Source organism: Helobdella robusta (assembly GCF_000326865.2).
Source record: "Helobdella robusta unplaced genomic scaffold HELROscaffold_4, whole genome shotgun sequence".
Lineage (NCBI taxonomy): Eukaryota > Metazoa > Annelida > Clitellata > Rhynchobdellida > Glossiphoniidae > Helobdella > Helobdella robusta.
In genome coordinates, this window is record NW_008704902.1 from 5,033,088 (window position 1) to 5,057,094 (window position 24,007).

Here is a 24,007-nt window from a genome sequence, read left to right on the forward strand (position 1 = left end):
TTCAAAGCTAAATGTTTTTTATATGTTATGGTATTCTATGAAATGTTTTAAACTTATGTTTTTATCAACTTAATTGTGTCTATTTTTATGACTGTTGTTTTATTTCTTTTAAATTCTAGGACATCGCTTTATTTTGCCACGCTTTATGTTTACTTTTCAATACTAACTCTTTTTACTATACTAACTTTTAAAATTTTGATCGTGTTCCTTTGTTCCTTTTCATCGCGTTAAAGTTGATATATCAGTATTAAGAAATTAATAAATTATAATTATATAATTTATCAGTTATTTTAATCAATTGTTTTCAACTGCCTTGGCGTGCTGAATACTGATAGAAAGGTAATGATTTAATAAATTAAATAATTTTTTTGTGATCTGAATGCCCCTTTGATTTGTTCTTTGTTGTGTTATTAACTTTAAAGTTTAACTTAACTTTGTTAATATTTTAATTTATTGTATAATATTTTAATTTATTTTATAGTATCATAACTTAGACAAAAGAATAAATAAAAAATGGATTCTTCGAATGATTATAACAAGCATACTTTATCTAGACAAGACACATAAAGAGGAAGGTGGAAGATTTTTTTAATAAAATTCCTATCAAAGAAACAAATGTAGCATCATTAGTTGATCAAAATAACAAACAAGATTGCACTACTAGGAACATCAATAATATTGATGCTAATGAAAATTATGAAAAATCTTTTAGTCTGCCATCAAAAATATTAAAATTTCAAGATTCTGATAATGCTAATGATGAAAGCTCCAGTTTGTTTATGTATAATATAGTGAAAGTTCTAATAATACAGAAATTTCAAGCTTATCAACCAGCACGTCATCATCTAGCAACCTAAGAACTTTCAAAGAGCATCTAGCTACATGGGCTGTACAATATAAAATTAGCCAAAGAGCACAAAATGCATTATTGAAAATTTTTTCTGAGTTTGGATGAAGTAATAAGAAGAGTGATGTCTCACATAATGAAAAATGATGTAGCCTTTGGATTCAACATGGTTGGGAAAAAAGGGAAAATACCATTTGGAAGTTCAAAATTATTCGAGATTGTAAACAGTAAGTATAATTTAAAAACCATTTTCTTCAATTCGTTTTAGTTCAATTTTAATATTTTTTTCCTTAGTATTCATTAATCTTTTTTTATTAAAGTTATTTTTTTGTCTTGCCTGGTTCCAGCCATTGTAATCCGCACATTTCTCCAAGGCTGAATCCCTTGGTAGAGTCTACCAAGGGACTCAGCTTTGGAGAACATGAACCTGCAGTAGCTACAATAAACATATGGAGTACTCCATGTTTATCGTAGCTACTGCAGGTTCATCTCAGATAGCTGACTCCTGGCCAACTCAGCCTTACATCTTTTTCGGAATAAATTTATGTTAATAATTTTTGTAAAATAATTTTTTTATTCATATAACAGGATCAGTCAAAAAATGCTTCAATTGGAGAGGTCATGAAAAGAGATGTGGAGTTAGCAGTGGCAAAATGGTTGACCGGTGCTCGAGACAGATGGTAAAAAGGCATTTCGGTTGAACAAATCAAATTCATCTGTAAGAACAATGAAGGAAATTTTTCAGATGAGGCATCAGATGAAGAAGATGAAAATGATAATTGTGCATAAATGAAATTTTTCATACTATAACATTCTATTTTTAGTATTTATAACCTGACTTTCTCATTTAATTATTTTTTTAACATTGAACATTTAGTATTTTTTGTTGTGGAAGTTTTATCAAAATAAAATATACTTCAAAAAATGCAAAATTTGTGCGCGTGTGTGCATACTTTTAAGCCCATTTAGCCCACGTAAAGCCCGTTTACATTCTCTTATTTTCTCACATGCGTCCCACGCAAATTGGACGGCCATTTTGTTACCGGTCCCACGTGGGCAGCCCATATGGGGCCTATATGTTAGCCCACCTGTGACCTATATAGGTCCCATTTTTCTTTGTTCACTGGGTCTTATAGCAGATTCCATGGAAAAACTGCAAACAATTGTTGCCAAACTGGTTTTTAAAATTGAAAGGAAAGGCTTGCAAATTAACACCAACAGAACAGAGTGCATGGTTATCAGTAAAAGCAAAACCGCCTTGATTTGCTCCATCTGCTCCATAATCATTTATTGTAAACAGGTGAAGCAAGTCGGCAACTTCAATTATCTTGGAAGTCTGATTACCTCAGGTTGTAAATGTGATATGAATATCAAAAGAATAATAGCTATAGCGAAATATGCATGTTCTAAAATGAAAAACATCCTCACCAACAGTAAAATCGGAATATCAACAAAATTAAAACTGTTAGGATGAATGTTACATTTTCACGTGCTAATTTACGGCTCTGAGTTTTAGACAATTTTTAAAGAAATGGAAAAAATGATTAACGATGCTGAAATGTGGCATTTGAGAAGAATTATGAAAATTAGTTGGACTCATACTTCGAATGAAAATGTTTTAAAACAGTGCGGTTATGAAAAGAAGAAATTACAGATAATCCGACGGTGGCACTTAAAGTTTTTTGGTCACATCATGCGGAAGGAAAGAATGGAAAATAAAATCTAACAATTACGAGAAAGATTGCAGGGAAAAGAGATCGCGGTCAACAACGAAAAACATTCGTGAAGTCCTTGTGTCGCTTGTTGAATATCATCACATTTCAACAACTACAAAGTGTTAAGGATCGGGTTTTGTGGAAGGATAATGCACGAGAAAGAAAAAGAACCAATAAATTCAGCCTAACAATAATGATAATTTTTGACTGAACGTGTGGCCAGCATCACAGCTTTCTTCTTTCTTTGGTATACAATTTAAAAGCAAACAAAAGTTTAATATGACAACATGGCGCTACCATTTAAACGTGTTGTACCTTGGATTGATAGGTTTGCTTTATTATTTGCACTCACTATTAATAAAATCATTTTTTCAAACTTAATTTTAATATTAAAGGTCAGAATGGCTGGAGGTTTACAGAAATATTTTTAGTTCTGATCTAGTGAAGCAAACTGAAGGCTTGAACAAAATTCAAGTGTGGAAATGCAGGTTGGCAAAAATGTTCAAACTTTTAATTTTTTTACTTGTAGAAATTCGTAAAAAAATATAAATAAAAAAATAAGACAATTGAGTTAAATTTCATCAAATTTTTAGTTATTGATTGCAATGGGTGACTTGATGGCCTAGTGGTAAGGTTGCCTAGTGCTGTTTCTATTTCATAGTGCAATGCAGTCATCATTTTCTATTCGATTTGATTTGAATATGACAGAAAAATCCCTTCCTATCGCGTGCTTCATGTGTGATGTGTCGTTTGGCACGTATTCATGCATGATGTTTGTGTGTGTTGTTGAATCCTCTGAACTTAGGAAGAGTTGAGTGAAATGTAATGTAATGTAATAGAAAATAGATCTTTAACATTTATTAAAATTTAAAATAATAGAATATAATATATTATAATATAACTATAAAAATTATATATTCAATATATAATTTTTATAGTTATAAGGTAAAATATTTTTTAGTAATATGATATTTGTAAATGTAAAAAAAGTGAGATACAATTCATATTATTATTAATACATTAAAAAATTGTTATTTTTTGTGTTAAATTAACTTGATTGGTAGAAAAATTATTAAAATTAAATAAAAATTAAAAATAAAATAGATTAACAAGTTACCTTAATATAAATATATCCAAAATATGTTGACTGAAAGTTGATATAAAATGTGATAAAATCTCATGCAAAGAATAAAAAGATATAGAACTCTATAAAAAAGTGGTTAATTACAATCTTAATTTATTTACAAAAATTTGTTTTAAATTTTAGCAAAACTGGAAATGTTTATTCATTTGTGTGGGCAAACAAGTGTTATAATTTTATATTTTTGTGCATGTCACAGGTTTAAAATGTATTATAATATTTTTTTACAAATTTTAAAATAACTTGTAGCATCTAAATGATTAATTATTTCAGAGTGTATGACAAGTTGTCAATTTCAATTGAATTGACGAAAGAATTGATGACAGTGAAGATGAATGATGAGCAAAATAAAGAAACAAAATTATTGAGTGATCAATCCATGAGACTACTCTACGGCATGAGTATCACAAGGTTCCCACCGTCTTCATTGTTACTTTCCTAAATAACCTTTTTATGTTTAAAAAATCATTTGTTTTACTAAAGACATGATTAATTTATTTTTTTCTAGATTTATTAACCAGCTTTTAGAGTCTAATCAAGATAAAAAATTTTTAGTACCTCTGCATAAAATTGCCAAACAGGTTTACTGATTTATTCCACAAGTTAACAATATTACTTGATGTGAATGATAAAATTGTAAATTGGAATAAATTGCAGATGGACATTCCTCGTTGGCTGGTTGATTTGCGCCATGAATCAACCCATCAACTTCTTCCTTCGTTGCCGCTACTTCGAGCAGGTGCTGATCAGGCAATCTCATACTTGAAGGTTGCTTGCAGATCATTTGCTTCCATTTGTACTTGCTTTTACTTGAATTAAAATTACATGATTAAGTTTAACTGGGAAATGATCAAAACTTTGTGACCAATCAAATTAATAGACACTTGTTTGTGTGCGTGTACATTCTATACTACATAATCATTACTCTGTGTTATTATTTATTTAGTGGTGACCCAAAAGACTACTGCGCCAACGAGCACTGCAAGGATTCTGTTTGCTACTCTCACTTTATTTCAAGTCTCGTTTTTCCTATCTTGCAACAAGTTTGAATTTTGTTTCAGCATGTTCTACTTTTCAGCCAACCAGGTAATAATTTCTTAACCCATCTGCACTCCTCCTCACAGTACTGCATGACTCTCTGCACTCCTCCTCTCAGTACTGCATCACTTTTTGCACTCCTCCTTTCAGTACTGAATTACTCTCTGCACTCCTCCTCTCAGTACTGCATCACTCTCTGCATTCTTCCTCACAGTACTGCATCACTCTCTGCACTCCTCCTCTCATTACTGCATCACTCTTTGCACTCCTCTCAGTACTGCATCACTCTCTGCACTCCCCCTCACAGTACTGCATCACTCTTTGCACTCCTCCTCTCAGTACTGCATCACTCTCTGCACTCCCCCTCACAGTACTGCATCACTCTCTGCACTCCTCCTCACAGTACTGCATCACTCTTTGCACTCCTCCTCTCAGTACTGCATCACTCTCTGCACTCCTCCTCTCAGCATTGCATCACTCTCTGTACTCCTTCTCACAGTACTGCATCACTCTTTGCCCTCCTCCTCTCAGTACTGCATCACCCAAGTTTTTTTTTTCGGTTTGGACATAACGTGGATGGGAGTTTTGCATTGAAACATTAAGCCAGTTGACACATGGGCTAAGAAAAATTAAGTTCAGCAAAATAAAAAATTTGAAAGTGTTAAAACATGAAAAATAAAATAAAATATAGTAAAATAAATAATAATAATAAAATGAATAAAAGAAAAGTAATTGACAATGTTATATATAATGAAGTAATGGCATGAAAACGCAAATTAATAGACTAGATGATGACTTAGTGAGTTAGTAAGGTGATCAATAAATAAAAACTAGTTCTGTGAATGATAAAGTTTTAGTGAGTATTAATATGTTTGAGGTGTCTTGTGATGCAGCTTGTCGATAGAAAACTTTTGTCACAAGTCTTTTTGCCCAAGCCCAACAACATTTCTTATTTTGATAACTCAAAAAATAAAGTGGAAACAGTTTGTTTTAAAAAATTCTGGCATGAGTCCAGGGATTGCCACCTAACATGGGTCATATGCCTACAAGCATTTATAAATTTGTTTATATGTCTACAAACATTTATAAATTTATAAATTCATTTATATATTTAAGTTTGCAGTGTGTGAATCAAAATGCACTTATAAAACGTTCAAAATTTACAAACAGAAAAACTACTGGAAGAAAATGATGTATCCTATCTCTTTGAAGAATAAATGTGAAACTTTTGAGAACAACAATGAAAACCTACCTGAAGTTAGCAAGCAGTAGTAACAATCAATCACATAATTAATTGAACAGTGCAGAAGATGATTTTCATACATAAAAACAAAACAATGTCAGGTTGCAGAACTTTCCACTGAAGATAATGAGGACGACGACGAACAGAATAATGACTCTAGTGGCTCCACGAATCTCGCTGCATACAAAGTTTATCGTGTATCAAATGAAACTCCAGGTGGTTGTGGTGTTGATGCTGATGACAACGGTGCAAATGGCGACAACTATCAAAGCGATGATGATCAAGAAAGCTATGATGATTATATCATTAGTTCAGTTCACTTTCTACTCGATCACTACATAAAGGTTCATCCTGTTTTGTTACTTTTGCTCTAACAAACATTGGCGTGATCTTATATTTTTTGAAAAACAAGAAATGTAAATTTTGAATAAAATCTCTTTTTTTTACTCCACCAGTCATGTGGTAGTAGGTCGAGTGCATCCTCCAAAGGAAAACTATCGTCTGGGACGCGAGATATTATAGACAAATTAGAATTATTTTTACATATTGACAAGTGAGTTGAATCTATAAAATTTGTTAAAAAAAATTTATTACATAGAAGTTTAGAAATTATAGAAATAAAAAAATACTCTGGTGATGCAGAAATTTGGCATTGAGGAACATTTTATTGCATCAAGGCTTCCTCTCATCGTTCAGCAAAACAAGTATTTTGTTTACAATAACTTTTCCAATTCATGTTGTATTTTTATTGTTGTGTAATCTCTAGCGTAGAAAAAAATAAACATAATCTATTGATGCTTGGGGTGCAGAATTTTCTTAAAGTCAAAATATAAGTATAAATAAATGAACCAAGCAAGCTCTGACGCTCAAAACAAACCAATACCCAAACTATATGTGCTTGTGAGTTTCTATCCTTAAAATACTAAGTTTGTAAGCTTACTTTTACATGAATATCTAAGTGCACTTTTGTGAGTTTTTTTAAAAACGCTATATAAATGGTTGATTAATAATATTAATCAATTTGGCGTTTGTTATTATGACTTCAAAAAATATGTATCTAATTAAATTTTTGAAAAATGTCACACCACTTTAGATTATAGAGCGAAGATGTGGCTTCCCTTGTTCAAGAGCTTCAATGCCTGCCGCCTTTCCTCACGGTTCATTGAGATGGTCTGCACGCAAATGAGCGATGAAGAGGATGAAAATGAATGCCTTTCTTCGCTGGCTATCTATTTTATCGAAAATTCCTTCAAATGTAATTCAATCTTTTTTGAATTCAATTTATTTACTTTAATCAAAGTTTTTTTTGTTTAATTTATTTAAAATATGAATTTTATTTATTGCTGATTGAGTTAATTAATTTAATTGTGAATGTTAAAGTAAGTATTGATGGGAGGAGGTTGATTGAGCTGATACTCACTAAGTCCACCATCAACAGCAACACACTCAAGTTGTTCAGATGGTACTACTCATCTATTCATTGTGATGTTAATATCGTAAAATTTTTAGTTATCATTTATCAAAAAAATTATCAGATTTAATTTTCTTAAAAATTTAAAAATGAATATTTGAAATAGTTCTTTCAATTTTTCTGATCTAAAATTAGTTCAAATGACTGTTGGCACATTATTAAACATCGTTCAAGCCTTCTGTCTTACTGTAGACCACATCTGAATGCTATGCAAAAAAATCATCTGACATCAATTATCAACATTTGGAACATGCAATCAATCAGTCGGGATCCTCTTGAAGACAATAAAGTGGATAACCACAGCAACCTAAACTTTGGTTATTATGAAGATAGTCCGAACCGCGTGGCTGGTGAAATGAAAAGATTTCACACCTTAAACGATTTTGAAGAATGTCTAAAAAATATGAGTGACCAGCCAGTTTTAGAAAATGAATGTGATACATGTTGTGGTGACCAACTTGATAGTGTAATCGATGATTTCACGAATAATGGGGCCCATTCTGCCGTTGGTAAAGAGTGTGATGATTACTTTGTGCCTCCAAAAAAACAGAAATTTTCAGCTTGTTCGGTCCGGAGGTTTGTCCTTTTGGGTTAGTAAAGTCATAAAAATTAAATACATCGCACGGTCATCCATAATTTTTATTTTTTTCTTTTTGTTAACAGGTGAGTTTGACATCAACAAAACGCCTATGGGCTATACTGATGTTAGTTTAGATTTACCCCAGCAACTAAACGTCTTATGTTGAAAGCAATTTTTTTTTAATTTATAAGAACATTTTAACAGTTTTTTTTCCAATGTAGGTTATGTTAACCTTTATTTATTCTTATTATTTTGTTCATTTATTTTAAAAAAATGTTATCAATAACGTTGATAAAGATGTTGATACGTATTACATTAAAAAGCAGTTGTATCATTTATTTAATTTAGATCAAGATTCAAGGGTCATTTTAGATCAAAATTCAAGGGTCATTTTCGATCCTTATTGTTCATGATCAAATCTCTCTAAATAATCATGATTTTCAAACACGTTTATTAATTTGTGTATCTTTAATTTATCTTGACGGACACCTTGTTGAAAAATTAAGAAATTTGGATCTGTGATATTTAAATCAAAGGGTTAAATCATTCTCTGGGCAGAATCATTTGAATTATACATAAAAATTGTCTATAAATCTGCCATGAATTAAAACTAACTTAAGTCCCTATCTTTAGAAAAATTGTCTTTCGATAAAATAAACTTCATATTTTTAAAACCTTTTCAAAATGAGTCAAAAAGGAGCAAGATAATGGCATTTGTCGTCATTTCAACTAGCCAACCAGTTTATTTAACTACTACATGTACTTGTGCTTAATTTATTTCACTACTTGACTTATACTCATGTATATTTTTACTATGTACTTGGATGTTTTTATAGTATTCACGTCAACCCCGCTCAAATACAAATGCAAAAAGTACAAATTATCGACGTGATTATACTTTTAATTATGGATTCTATAGAGTCGTGTCGCGTGTAAGCTCGCACCACGTAACCCGGTTATAACGTTCAAGCATACGCCATCCGATTGTATTGCGTAATTGCCGATTTTATCACATACTAGGAGTCTCGGACGCATATTTAACACGCACGTTTATTTTCCCAAATGTGGAAAAATTAAAGACCATTTTAATTTTCAGCGATTAATTATATTAGGTAGGTTGCTGTGATTGTTTTAACTAGATCATAAATTGTATCTGTGATGTGACAAATATTTCACATTAAGATCGATTCACCAAATAGTTTATAATAAAACTTAATATAAGGTTGTCTCACTAAGCATATATTTAAAAATATTTTCACGATAAGCCTGCTTGCAAAATAACCTGAGATACTCTGTTGAGACATCAAACAAACTTATTGACGATGTTTCTCCACTATTTGTTCGTACTTTTATACTTGGGCCTACAAAACTCTGTGCGGGCCTGTGTGTGTAGGTGTGGATTTGTTTAGATTTTTGAAAATACTCAAAAATTTGCGAGGCTATGATCCGAAAAATATTTTTCAGGAAAATGAAAAAGATTTATATTTGCATTCAATCAATACATTTGTTTTTAAAGCACCGTTTTCGCAATGTCCAACAGCACCTCTCAATGAATTAATTTAGCAAACAAGTAAATCTTAAGATTTGCAATGAACCTTTTAAGTGATGAAAAACTATAGTTAGAGAAGGAAGAGATTTTACATAAAAGTGTTTAACAAGTATTAATTTCTATCATTCATTCTATTTTTTGTTCATTTTTATCTGTATTCATCGTGTCTACACGTTTGTGTGTGTGGATGCATGAATCTTTCACACATGTTCTGTGGATTGTGTTTCTTGAACATTTGCATATTAAACATTGTGTACTAATTGTTTTATTTATATAACTTACTTGATTTCCTTGTACGGCGGGGTCCCCGCAGGACAGACCACCCGTACAACGGAATTTCGCAGAACGGACCGCGGTTTCTCCAGCCCACCGGACTGGAGTCCGTTGGGCGCGGAATCGCGCGAAAAATCGAACATTTCGCGCATGGTTACCAGCGCTGGCGGACGAGCAGTCTGCTGCTGGGAGAAAGGAATTGTTCACCCTTTTTTCAGTTATGGTGCTGCTTTTTAGTGTTTTCCTTTTTCATTTCTTCTTTACAACCTTCAACACGTTTTTTCACAAAATTTAAACGCGGTTTCCGAGTTTTAAGAAAAAAATGGGTCCACTAACTAGAAAATCGATTTCTCTCTGATCAAGAAGGAAATCATCAGAAAATTTGAAAGTGGCACTCGCGCCAGAAATGTCTCGCCGAGGAGTACGGTTTGACGAAGACGTCGGTGAACACCGTCATCTCGCAGCGAGTGAAGATCAAGTCGACGGAAGGTGGAAAAGGCATGATACGAATGCACAGCATCGGTAGCCAGTGTATGAGATCGAGGTGGGATAATATAAATAAATGTGGGCACGAGCAACTAAACGAGCAGCTGAGTTAAAAGTTTTACCGAAAGGATATGTAGAATAGGACAAACCGTAGTAGAGCGAATTATGATAATCAATTCTCGATTAAACCAATGAAGCTATAAAAAATAAACAGATCGTCAAAGAAAGGCTTAAGACGGAGAAATTTTAATAAACATTATTAATTTATGAAAAAAGGACATGTTAAATTCAAAAATTCAAGTCAGGTAAGATATTATTAACAAGGGGAATATTATCAAAGTTTGTAGATTTATTAAAACAAATTAGTTAGAATTTATTAAAAAAATAATTTATTTAGATACCTATTTTAACTTTTGATTCTACTGCCGATTTTGATAGACAGAGATTTATACACGTTACATTATTATGTTTGGTTTCACATGGTCGAACTTCAGTCCGTTGTACAAGCCTTGCAACACAGTTCAGGATTGTTGAAGCAGTGCACATTTTAATGTTATTTATGTTAGCGTGTATGTTTTGCAAAATTAGTTGAGCGAAGCAAAAAATTAGTTGAGAATACAAGTGGCATCCCTTTATGGCAGTCAAGCCAACTTATACAGAAAAATATGTTTCTATATTCAAATTTTAAATCATAAAATAAATTTTAGAGAGTTATTGTTAAAATGATTTATTATCAGACGATTCGATGACAATGCGTCTCTGTTGTAGGTACTGTTCAAGAAATCTTGAAAAAGAAACGTATTTAACATCACAACTCCTACCGAACTCAACTAAATATGCATAATATGCATCATATATATACAACACACTTGTTATATGGAGCGCACACAAAAGAATGGATGTGCATACATAGGAACGTGCATGCTGCCTGCCATTAATAGGCATCCATCCATTCATTCGTCCTTCCATTCATCCACACATCCATCCACTTATTATTAGTGCTCGATGGTGATAACACTCAGTAATGTTCCATGATATTTCGGTTGAACGTCTGTACATTGTTTGTTGCGTTGTTTTGGAAGATGGAAATTTAATATCATGTTGTTGTAACTGTTCATCTTAAATTCAAGAATTTACAAACATTTTCAAACCTGAATACACAGGACTAATCAGCACATGGGCATGTCTCAATAAATAAACGGATTGTACTAAAAATTGTAAAATTTTGAATGTTCAGTACAAGCTATCATTTTTCAACTTTCGCCAACCATAAACTAGAAGGTAATTTTAGCTGTTGGATTTTTCAATACAAATTTTCGCTTTTAAATTTTGAAAACAACAAATCTGTCTTTCTGATTTCAATTAGCGTATGTTATGTCAATATTCTTAAAAATATTATTTAACTAGAAGTGAAACTTAAAGCTTTCAAATCCATAAACATTTAGCAATCTTTCAAAATAAAGCTTGTAAACATTTAACGAAATTTTAACGATACATAAAAAGACGTTTATCCTATATGTATACCGTTTATGCTTATAACAAACATTGATATTTTTTTACATTCTTACAAAATCATTACAAATTAAAATTGGTTTGTAAATTGTTTGAGCATAAGCGAAGGAAAAAAATCAAGATAATGGATTATCAGCAGAAGCACCAGTCGCGATTGTGGAAGAGCATTGTATGCAAATACGACAACAGATGTCTGCGGCCTGGCGGTGTGGCATGAGATATGTAAGCAGGGGCACAACGCACATTCGTGTCATTACAATCATCCTCACTCCTTTTAAATTCCTCTCTTCTTATGCTACAGTTACATCACATTCAAATGCTGTACTTTTTATGTTTTTCTATGTTACCCAGTGACCAGTTCCTTTCCGTTCTTTGCATAATTCCTTGCTCGATATCTGTTTAACAAAATTGATATTACAAATATCATCTTCAAAGGCTCCTATAAAATTTTGTTATTAAATTATTTAGTTCTATATTATTATATCATTTTTTATTCTATTGCTATATTGTTTGATTTAAAATTATATCAAATTATTTTATTTTTGTTTTATTTCAAATCAATTAAAGAAGTGTCAGACGTCACACTACACCATCTCTTTCCAAGAGCAGCATTTCTTTGTGGGTGTGTGTTGCGCGCGCGCGCGTGTGTGTGCAAAGTAAATATAAAACAGTGTGTAATTATAATGTATGTATTATTATTAAGATTATATAAGAGCTCAATATATATATATATATATATATATATATATATATATATATATATATATATATATATATATATGAGAGATACTGAAAAGCAGAGAGCAGGAGAAAGAGAGAAAGAGAGAAAATGAGAAGGAAAGAGAGTAAGTGAGAAATAATGAGTTTTATGAATGTGTTTCCTGTTCACATTGCGTGTTTTATGTTTTAATATCTGAAGCTCAATGTGCGCTTGGTGGATTATTAAGTCTTTTTTTTATATCCTAAACGATTATATTTATTTCTTTATTTGCACTGCTTAGTTGTTTTTGATTAAACGGAGTATTAAATAATTTTTCTATCCGGTTGATAAATAAGATTTTTTTTAAATGTCACAAATTGTATGTATATGACAGAGTTTTTATGATGATAACTTCTTAAACGAATCAAAGCAAAGCATTAACATTTGGTTACTACGTGAATGAATGATATTCGCTTATACATGCTGTGTTGAAAATGAAATAACAACATCGCAAACGAATTTAGTGTTAGTAACTCCACCACACATACTGTTTGTTCGTCCTGTTTAGTCAATGTTGTTGTTGCTCATATTTTATATCGATCCTCCTCTTTGAAAAATTGTTGAAATTAATAAGTTACCGATTTAATCACTTTTGAATTTTATATTTCTAACTTTCTTGTTTGTAAATTTGTTGTTTTTACTGGGAAATAATTTTGAAAGATTCAACGAATAAGAGAGCACAATGACGCCGTGGTCTCGTGTGAAGATTCATGCCGAACTGAGTCGAGTTGACACGCACCATGCAACTGGCACAGGAAATTAAAGCTGTTGTTTTGTGATAAATGACGCTTTCTAGTTCAGACAGGAATTTTTTTTATTCTTCTTTGAAGTGATGGTAACAGACAGAATGAATGTCATATTACTTATTGGATAATGTTCATTGCTCACTCACAACTAGTTTTGAAATTAACTACAAAACTTATGAAACATCGAAATAACTTCATGCTGCTTTATTTTATATGAAAATGAAGATAATAAAATATTTCTGACAATTTAATGCTAAAATAATTGTCAGAAATATTTAAAACGCCTTCTCAGTGTGATTAATTTTTAAATGTTAATTTTCATCTGAGAATCAAGATCTTTTCTTTAAAAAATAGATTTTGTTCACATGCAAACTTAGGGGTATGGAGGAATTAGTGGAAAGTGAAACAAACGAGTAAAAATTAAATATATAGAGAAGAGTGATAGAAAGAGAGAGAGAGAGAGAGAGAGAGAGAGAGGAGTTGGAAGAGAAAGAGCGCAAGAGAGAGCAAGCAAATAACTGAGAGGAATCGTTGCAGTCTGCAGCGTGCGTGTCCCGCCATTTAGTTTGTAAATCTTCTTTGTATGTTAATGTGGATAGTCTTTGTCTCTGATCGTTGAATTTACGAAGATTATTAAGCGTCAGTCATTAAACGCGTTCAATGCGTTTTCCATGAATAGCGTCACATAATCACTAGTCAGACGTAAAATACACATAATCACTAGTAGAAATGATACAAATCCATTTCACTGTAGTTGAGATAACTTTGAGACGAAGAAATTGTTATTTCATTGTCTCTGATCTGATCACACGTTGTCTCTGATGTGTGTCCATAAATGTTTCCAGTTTCCAAAATGTTGTCTCGCCAGAGTGATAAATAAGTAGATCATTCTTTGCAGACAGAAATCGTAAACAGGCTTTGTTTACGCACGCACACACGAACACACGCATACACGAAAACACAGATATAGACACAAGTTTATCACGTAACTAAAAAACTAATAAATGAACATGAATGTCAATATAACAAACAAACATACAAACAAACGAAAAAACATGTATAATAAAATACAAACAAGATATGAACAACGTAAAGAAACAAGTAAACAAATCAACAGCCAACCAAAGCTAAGCTAACGGAATAAATTTACTTATAAAAAACTGACTAACAAAAAACATAGGCAAGACCAATTTAAACAAAATCGCATACACACAACATGATAACATAAATGAACGAAAAAAGATACAGACGACAGAATAACAAACAAACAAGCGCATGTTATGATTCATAGTGTTCGTATTTGCGTGAGCATTATGCGAGCAGTTGTTCAGCTCTTTAACAAAGGAACAAAAGACGGCATGCTTGGAGAAAAACGATGATGATGATGATGGATGGATGGAAAAGATGATGAATGATGATGATGGTTTGATGGTGGTGTTGATGATGATGGTGTCGATGATGGAAAAGATGATGATGATGACAATGACGACGGACAAAGACGAAATTCGTTAATTAATGAAAATCGATATTAAACGGTGATAAATAACACACACACACACACACACACACAAACACACACACACACACAACACACTACATATGTAATGCACTTACGTACATAAACACAACTAGATTGACTATTCATCTGATTTTGTCCACATACAGACTTACACACACACGTTAGTATATATATACTATAAATATATATATATATATACATATATATGCATATATATATATATATATAATGCACAAACCCGTCTGAAACCAAACGTATTTTAGTGTTATAAAATTTTATAAATCTCACGTTTATTTTTTATTTTTTATTTTCTTTCTATTTTTTACCCGGTGCTAACTACAATGCTGGCAATATTTTTATGCATTGATGGTGCAAAATTTGTTACAATTTTTAGAAAAGTGGCATTTAATTATTTTGAAAGTTGGATGAAAATTATAAAAAATTAAATTCTGTTTCGGTTTTGACAAAAATTTTTGCTGATTTTGAGCAGATTTGGAAAAAAATGGCAAATTTCGGCCAAAAACGAAATGCGGTAGCCTACAGCCTTTTAGATGCAGTTAATGAAAAAAATGTTTTATAATTTTTTATTATTCAGATCGCATAAGTGGAATGGAATTAGATATCGAATAGTGCAACAACATGTTATCATTCATTCTGTATAACAATATACACATGCTGGGCGTGTATGAACAACTGTGAAAAAACGTTGCAAGAACAATTCAATTTACGTTTAGAGAATAATGTTAGAGAAATTTCGACGTGCATTATCTCTGCCAGTCATCCATTCTTTCGTTCAAATTCATCGTTCATCGGAGTTGGGTGCGTTAACATTAACGCAAGTACAATCACAACTTGGACTCGGACGAAAAATTTAACAAATAAACTAAAGAATAAACAAACAAATAAATAAATTGAGTGAATGAAAAAATTTGTATGTTTATTTATTTATGAGTGAGCGAACAAATGAACGGACGTACAAATCAAATGCAATCAACGAAAGATAATTAGAGACTGGCGTATCTTACATCATTCCATCCATGTCTGTTTCTATTGATTGCGATTGTTTTTCACAATGTCCTGACCGCTGGTTGCACCACATATTTGTTCTATTTTATTTAAAAATGCTGGATCGATTTCAATATTTTTGTAGACAAAAATGGAACGTGAAATATCTGTATCTAATTTTGTTTAATTGAAAATACGTTTTTTTAAATCAAAATTTTTCAAAATATTACAATCTAATCGAAGAAACTTGTACAGCATCTTATTTAAGCGACATATGGCCTTAAAAATAGTGCTGACCCAATGATCAACCACACGCAATAATCTACTTATTCGAACTGCTGCAAATTGGCGGCATGCGTCGCAGAAGGAAAATCTAATGAGACTCACTGCTGCTTGCATGTCCCCTAATTCAATGAACTTCTTTCTTGAAAATTGCATTACATGGCAGAATTGGTTCTTCTTCATCAAATTCTCAAATAGAAATGGCGTAGATATTTTTGTTAACGCCATTTTTTTATTAAACATTTTCTACTGATTTTCAATTCAGTAGCAGTTGTTAAAGTTTGAAATTGCATGCAATTACAACTTGTTTACAATTTAGAAACAACAAAAATTTTTTTTAATGTTTTACGCTAAGAAACGTCAAAAAATATAACGCTATTGGATATTTTAAATTTTTGAACAGAAACATCGAACGAAACAGAAAGAAGTTAGACTTAAAACAGAGTTATTCATTCAGCATCAACTCTAAAACACGCCGAAAATTTACATTTCGTCAGCAAAAATTCACAAAACTTCTATATTGTTAAAAAAAAATAATAAAACTTTCCTTGAAATCACAAAAAGAAAAATTTATTTAGTTGAAATTTAGCATAAAATAGAACTTTCAGTTTAACGACAGCAAAATTCTCAATAATTTATGAGTGTGGAAGTTTGTATCTTTGACGCGATAACTACGAAAAATTCTCGCATATCTTTGCAAATGCAAGCCCATTAAATTACGCGTAAGAAATGAAATGAATCAGTTGATCAGAATGTTGACCTGGAAGTGTATACGTCATTATATTAAAATAATATTTCAATCTTCGCCAATCACCTGAACATAAATTGCTGGGATACTCCATGCGCTAAGTAATTATAATGGACGCGTGACGTCGTAGCTGCCAGTTAAACTTACAACTGAGAGAATGCCATATAGCATTACCAGTTAGAGTACCATGATATTGGTCAAACATACGTTTGCAACATTGAAACCAAACAATATTAAAATATTCAGCCTGCCAATATTTTCAACAATCGTATTACGTATAAACGTTCTGTTTGAGGCAAGTTACTAGAATGTGATTTTTATGTTACGAGCAAACTTTTTATTAACCCTATTTTAAATACTTACAAAATGTGTTATTTTTTTTAAAAAAATTAATATATAGTCTTGGTTTACTTTTGAATTTGCTATAATATTTTATACAATCTATATTATCAACAACAGCAAAGACAAAAGGTACGAGATGACATGAAAGAAATTGTTAGTAGTCTCTCTGTTTGTGGAGTGTTGCATGAAAATGACTACAAATGAGAACAAAAGAAATTATGAAGCTCATTTCATTGCATGTGGTGAGAAATTTGATAATATATTGCAACTCGTGCATCAGACGATCTAAAATACATATTCAAGTTTACTCAATTATATTTATCAAATGAAACACTCTTTAAAACGCTGTCTTTTTAACTCACTACATTATTTTTTATTTAAACAAATTCATAAAACTATAATTTGATTCACAGGTTGTTTTCGTGTTGCATGCAATGATGGTGCCGTCAAAGTGTGACAGCAAACATAAAAAACATCTGCACAGTCGTGTTTATGACCATTTCAGAATAAAAATTAAAAAAGATCTAAATATTACAAATTTCGAACAAGCACTACACAGTAACGCTAACTTTGATCATAATGTAAAGATTTCAAACTATGCTGAACATAAAAATTACGATAAGAACGTTTTCAGCGATGACGATTGTCCGAATAATTGCAATTTGGAAGTTGTTGATAGAATTAACAAAAAACAAATCTTCAAAAGTAAAACAGATGAAGAGGAAGTAAACTTAATTATTTTCAAACTTCAATTTCAGAATTATTCGGCCAATGTTATGGAAACGTATCCGTACATGTTGAACAGTTACATGGGCAATCAATGGATGTGGGCATCGAACAAGATCGGCAGAAAGCTACTGGAGCTTCCACTAGATTCTGAAGTTTTGTCACTCTATTTGATGAACTTCAATAAACCCATAATGAACTTAATAGTATCGACAACACCCGCCAACTGTCTCGTCATGGTTTCTCCTAATTGCAGATTGAAGTTAGTTCAAAATTCTATAGCTAAAGAAATCATATCCGAAGAAAACTCATTTTCAAAATCTGAGCATTTTTTGTGTCATTACATATTTGCGAACGAGGAGGATGAAAACATTTCTTACCTGTCTCACCGTTGCTGTTCAGTGGATAAAATTTTGTCCATGGAGTTGGAATGTCGCATTATAAAACCGACTAACGAAGGCATATATGTTATCAAATTGGTTATTCGTGTTTTATCAATTTTCATAACTTTATTCAGTCCTATCTTTGTTTTGAAAGTTAAATCACTTTTACGTTACGACAAGGGTACCAAATTTTTTCGAGCCTCTTTAAAACAAGGAATCACGGGACAGCGAAATTACGTTATACGTATTTCTTATAGACAATTGATTAATTTAAACGATCATAAACCATTTTCATTGCCAAGGTCATTGTTTCGATTATTATTTTATTGTTATGGGGAAGGCAAATGTTGCATTCATTGGTGGGGGTCGTGGCCACATCAGCCTTCATTCTGCAGACCCCATTCTAAAGTTAGGAAATTTTGGTTCATAGTTGTAAAATTAATTGGACTGTTGCTCATTTATCCTTTTTTGATGCACATTGCCATTCTTCTATATTTTCCCAAACTAAATTTTTATAAAATGGCAATTAATCATTCTAGGGAGTATAATATCATTAATCCTTTAGAATTGAACCTTAATTTTTTGGGATCATACATCCTTATAACGAATAACTTCACACTCAATCTTTGGATGATTTTTTCTGTTATGGCATTTGGTTACACATTTGTTGTTCTTACGTGGACACAAAACTCGCTAGAAAAATGTTTGATCAAAAGCAGCAGTAAAAAACAATTGGACCATACCAAACAGTTACAACAGAGGTTATCTGGAAGATATCAACCTATATTAAACAAACTGGAATACGGCGACGATGCTCAACACGTAAAACATTTTGTTCGAATCCCTTGCTTTCCGTCAAAAATTCGACGACTGATGAAAGCATTTTGTAGAATGGTCATCGCACGCATCCCACTTATGAATGTATGCTTTGCACTTTATCCCTCCGAATCTATGCTCTTCCCAACAAGTAATGTCATCAACCGAAGTAATACATTTGATGACATTCAAAAAGATTGCAACTTCAGCGGTATAATTAAAATTTTTTGTAAGTATGTCCTGTCGTTTTTATCATGGGTTGGTTTTTGTTTGATACTGATAGGATACAGCACAGTTATATTTTTAATTGCAGATTTTGCAATTAATGTTATATTCTTCGTTATCATTTCCTGTTTCGTTTATCCTCAGACACTTTTTCCTTTTATTTATTACATTTTAGTTATATTTACATATGCAAATGGATATTTAAAAAACATTAATTCCAGACACCGATTAATTTTAAAGTTAATTGACGAAAATTCTCCCAGACTATCTAATTTGGACAAAAGTGACATGGACGAAAATGAAAGCACGTCGGTGAAGCTTGTAACATCTCACAATCTAGGAGCAGTTAAGTTTATTGACAGTGATGGGACAGAATATGTCTCTAAAGAATTATATTACGGTGTTTGTGATGATTTAGAATGCAGTTGGACAAACTGTCTTAACGAATTTCTAACTCGTTTGTTTCAAATTTTTGTTTACATGAGTTTATTGCTGTTACTTTATCGGGCGTTTTATTATTTTACTAACTGCAGCTCGATGAATGGAGTTTATTTGCTTGTTTTAGGTAGTATGATTCCAAAATTATTAAAGGAGAAATTGAATAGTCGAGATTATAGTAAGAAAAAACGCCAAAAAGAACACTGGACTAAAATCATATCGGACATTTTAGATAAACACGTCAAAGTAGACAGATTAAGTTCGGCAGTAGATGAAAATGAAGAACATTTATCTACGTATGACGTTAGACCGGTTGGTTATATTGAACTGGATTTGCCAAGGCACCAGGTTTTCAGAACATTACAGATTTGGAAATTTCTTTGGTCGGTATCCTGCGAGCAACAAACAAGAAGCACGGATAGTTTCGTAATTGCTTTGAGTAACAGATTAGCTGCGGTATCTTTTTTAACGAGAGTCGCACTTAAACATATGCCTGATAACTTAGATTCTGAATATTCTCTTAAATGTTGGACCTTGTTAGTAGAAAGATGTGTGTTAGAAGCTGCTAATAAATCTGTGGCTATGTCACCAGCGCCTTACACCGATACCCATGCCTTGTTCCCGACTTTGTTACAACCTCTTTTGTCATTTTTTGAGGTTGGAAATACTATAGACAGCTTGGTAGATAGTGTAAACAGAGAACTTTACGAATTTTGCATAGTGGGCGTAATTGTAAATTATAACTGCACATCTAGTGTTATATTTAAATTGGATGAGAATAGGATAATGGCCTTCAATGGATCTTATCACGAAGATATTTCTGATTATTTTGGGTCTTTAATTATAGTAGCAGATTTTAATGCCCAAAATTTACAGCTGATAATTAAATATTTAATAGATTCACATCGCCCTGATTCTGTTTCGGTTTATGCAACAATTTCTGCTGAGGGCTACCTTCTGAAGTCTCCAGAAATATTAGACATTGAATCAATGGTTTAAGTTTGATATTTTAATCAGTATTGTCAATTGTTTGTTTTTCATAAAAGTATTATTTTTTATACATTTATTTAAATTTATTTGAACTAATTGTAATTACTATTTTTAACAAAATTGCGTAGCTTATATTGCAATATTTTTAAGTGCCCCAATATTTCTTCGTGCCTGTTTAGAAATGTATTAAGAAAAGTGTTAGTCACATTTTTTAAAGGTTTTACGATTCGGGTTTTTGTTAAATTATTTTAATATATATTATATTTCACAAAAGTTTTTTACTGAACCTTATATACGAGTATACGATCACACATTCATAATAGACGCATCAACACACTATATATACAGTATGAATATATACATATAGTATATATATATATATATATATATATATATATATATATATATATAAACTGTATTTTATATTTTTATTATTAAATTATTATGATAACTACTTTACTTGGTGTTGCCAACCAAAAGCGCGTTCAAAATTACAAGTACATATCAGCAAAAGAAACGCATAAGTTAATTTTCTAAAAATATAAATATTTAATTAACAGTTGTTGTGTAATGTTTTTGAAATATTCTGAAATAATCAAAAAAGTTTATAAAATAGTACCTGATAATTTCAAATTTTTACTGAATTTCAATTTATTTTTTTCAAGTTTCGTGACTAATGTAATATTATGAAGATTCAATTGCAGTTATCTCAACCAGTGGTACATTACCGCCTCGTGCTTTTTTCATATAATATCCAAACATTTTTAGAAATGCATGAGTTATATTAACAGGTAACACTATTTAAGTAATAACACGCGTTAGTTAACAAGCACATACTGAATAGAGATTTGTAACAAATAAGCAGTTTCTAACCATTCATTTATTATTTGGCAAACATTCCTAATATATTAATTATATTTTGTAAATTTTTTTCATTAATTTTATGTTGTCAATTTGTTTCATATATTGATATTTCTTTTGTAAAATTGTTTAATAAAATCTTCAAAACCGAACCAATATTGATGCTAAATACAGTTAATCGACAAGTTAAAATCGCTACAAATAGCATATTATTACAAACCAAAAAAACAACTTTGTCGGAGTTCAATATTGAAGTCACAGCATTTTTTAAACCTTTTGGCTGCCTTCGTTAAACTTCCTTTGTTGGTCGAATCACAATTATAGTGTTGTATAACTAATTTAAGTTAACTTTACAATTTCTGTCTCAAATAAAATTTTAAATAGGTAAAAACAGACATTTTTATAAGAGAAAAACGAAATATATTTAATGAAAAAGTTAATTTTATAGAATATTATATGATACTTTTAGGGTTTTCCCGGCAATTATTCGACTTTTCTCACCTTTTAAACCTTCCCTAAACCTCAACGAAGATTTGTAGACCAAGATAATGCAAATCCGTTCAGCCGTTCTTGAGTTTTAGCGAGACTAACGAACAGCAATTGATTTATATATATATATATAGCTGATAACTAAGCAAAGAATAATGATTGTAAATATTAAACACACATTACACACACACAAACATATATGTATGTTAAAACCAAATCAGCGATGAGTGACACTAAACAGTCAAACATCTGAAAAAATCGGTTAACAATTGATATCTCGTTATTCGCTCACGTCGGCGTTTAATTGAACATTTTCGGTAACACAGACGCGCAAAAACCTTTGCAGCAAACAAGATATATGATTCATGGCGAAAAATAGCTCTCTGCTGTCGCCGGACCTGCCACTTATCATTTTGCAAATCTTTTTAAAAAATATTGAAGTGTTGTTGTCCATCGGGCCAAGAACCTCGATGCAAACAGGTAAAAAATCCATCGAGGGCAGGGCACCTTCATATTTTTTAAACTTTTCATCCGATGCCCTGGTTGCGGCCAAACCACTTTCTTTGCTGGTTAAGTGCACGTACCGTTCCGCTAATGTGCCCGGAACGGTTACGTCCCACGCCAGGCATCTACCGGCTCTCCAAGGAATCAACGTGCAGCCATCCGGACGTTTTCCATCCAACGCGGAAATTCCCGAGGGCTCTTTAAGAACGGGTATTGAAGCCTTGGAGAAAAGCCGGCAGATGTAATCATTTAATGCGGAATGGCGCAACTGACGACCTCCACCTAAACGACAGACCAGGCCGTGGTGACCGAGTTCGTTAGCTTCCGCACCGCACCTACACAGATATTTATGGTGGACCGTTAAACCCAGACGAAAACCAATGGCCATCCTGACCGTCTCATCATCCAGTCGGGTACCCACCGATGAGTTGGGCCAGGATCTCAACCAACCGCAGCTCGCGTCGCTTGACGCGGCCAGCAGACGAGCCGAAGTTGCATCGTGGGGACTAGAGGACAACAAAAACTGAAAAGTTGTTTTGTATGCCTCTTCCAGCAACCGAGCTTGAAAATGTTTTGCTCGGTTGGGTGATGCTGGTAGGGTACCAAGATTCGTGAAAGATTGCCGGAGCAGGGCAGACTGCAGGTCGAGCGTGGCAGCGGCAGATGATTTGTAAACAATAGGTGCCAGCTGGACCACGCTTAACAACCCCAGTCCCCCAAACCGAACCGGCAACTGGGCCTGAGACCAGCCCCTGTCTGTCAACTCAACATTGCATAGGGCTGACAAAGCTGACCTCAGGGCGCCATCGAATCCGCCCAAAATGGATGCATCAACCGAGAAGGATGTACGAAGGAAATACATCAATCTAGGCAAACTAAGGGCGTTGCGGACGATGGTCAGCGCGTCGTGGACCGGAAGATGAGACACTCGGTCGAGGGCAAATTTCAGCTCTGCGAGTTTTTTATTAAAAAAAGTGTTTTGAAACTCACCCTCCATCAATGGGGTGCCCAAGAAGCTCAATGATGCCTCAGACACTAAGGGCACTTCCGCCAGTGTCTGTGGCATTTCAAAAGAGTCGTTTGCGTACAATTCGCATTTTTTAATATTAAGCTCAAGCCCAATGATGGAGGCATTGTCTTTTAAAGACAGGAAATCAGTAGCTAAAATTGCACCCTCGGCGGCCAAACTGATATCGTCCAGGTAGCCGCAAACGAATTTTGAAAGAGATTTTTCCAACACCGGGTGTAGGGTCAGAGCAAACAACATCGGNCCCAAAGGGTCACCCTGTTGCACCCCCTCGGACGATTCCATCACCCA

At 32.6% G+C, this 24,007-nt stretch overlaps 7 protein-coding genes across 7 annotated transcripts in view; 5 read left to right on the top strand and 2 right to left on the bottom strand.

Moving 5' to 3' along the window:
- Positions 1 to 971: 971 nt before the first annotated feature.
- Positions 972 to 2,321, top strand: HELRODRAFT_162593 (hypothetical protein; the record flags this gene model as incomplete). The annotated part of the gene is made up of 3 exons (XM_009024754.1): positions 972 to 1,074; positions 1,436 to 1,527; positions 2,148 to 2,321. The coding sequence occupies 3 exons, from the start codon at positions 972 to 974 to the stop codon at positions 2,319 to 2,321; spliced, it is 369 nt and encodes a 122-aa protein (XP_009023002.1).
- Positions 2,322 to 2,849: 528 nt separating this feature from the next.
- HELRODRAFT_162594 (hypothetical protein) lies at positions 2,850 to 5,343 on the top strand (the record flags this gene model as incomplete). The annotated part of the gene is made up of 6 exons (XM_009024755.1): positions 2,850 to 2,890; positions 2,958 to 3,050; positions 3,977 to 4,114; positions 4,212 to 4,284; positions 4,361 to 4,471; positions 4,828 to 5,343. 6 exons carry the CDS (start codon positions 2,850 to 2,852, stop codon positions 5,341 to 5,343), a joined length of 972 nt encoding a protein of 323 aa, XP_009023003.1.
- Positions 5,344 to 5,628: 285 nt separating this feature from the next.
- HELRODRAFT_162595 (hypothetical protein) lies at positions 5,629 to 6,541 on the top strand (the record flags this gene model as incomplete). The annotated part of the gene is made up of 4 exons (XM_009024756.1): positions 5,629 to 5,724; positions 5,912 to 5,998; positions 6,086 to 6,328; positions 6,440 to 6,541. 4 exons carry the CDS (start codon positions 5,629 to 5,631, stop codon positions 6,539 to 6,541), a joined length of 528 nt encoding a protein of 175 aa, XP_009023004.1.
- Positions 6,542 to 7,091: 550 nt separating this feature from the next.
- On the top strand, positions 7,092 to 8,201 carry HELRODRAFT_162596 (hypothetical protein; the record flags this gene model as incomplete). Its single annotated transcript, XM_009024757.1, has 3 exons — positions 7,092 to 7,141; positions 7,720 to 8,045; positions 8,119 to 8,201. 3 exons carry the CDS (start codon positions 7,092 to 7,094, stop codon positions 8,199 to 8,201), a joined length of 459 nt encoding a protein of 152 aa, XP_009023005.1.
- A 1,046-nt stretch (positions 8,202 to 9,247) lies between these two features.
- HELRODRAFT_162597 (hypothetical protein) lies at positions 9,248 to 10,889 on the bottom strand (the record flags this gene model as incomplete). The annotated part of the gene is made up of 3 exons (XM_009024758.1): positions 9,248 to 9,416; positions 9,867 to 10,042; positions 10,833 to 10,889. 3 exons carry the CDS (start codon positions 10,887 to 10,889, stop codon positions 9,248 to 9,250), a joined length of 402 nt encoding a protein of 133 aa, XP_009023006.1.
- Positions 10,890 to 17,694: 6,805 nt separating this feature from the next.
- HELRODRAFT_162598 (hypothetical protein) lies at positions 17,695 to 20,844 on the top strand (the record flags this gene model as incomplete). Its single annotated transcript, XM_009024759.1, has 1 exon — positions 17,695 to 20,844. One exon carries the CDS (start codon positions 17,695 to 17,697, stop codon positions 20,842 to 20,844), a length of 3,150 nt encoding a protein of 1,049 aa, XP_009023007.1.
- Positions 20,845 to 20,964: 120 nt separating this feature from the next.
- HELRODRAFT_162599 (hypothetical protein) overlaps positions 20,965 to 24,007 on the bottom strand; it is a gene marked incomplete at both ends in the record, with an annotated part of 4,212 nt that continues 1,169 nt past the window's right edge. The window contains 3 exons of the mRNA XM_009024760.1: positions 20,965 to 21,006; positions 22,478 to 22,909; positions 23,459 to 23,640. Of these exons, the coding sequence (XP_009023008.1) occupies positions 20,965 to 21,006; positions 22,478 to 22,909; positions 23,459 to 23,640 (656 nt within the window). The remainder of the gene's footprint in view (positions 21,007 to 22,477; positions 22,910 to 23,458; positions 23,641 to 24,007) is intronic.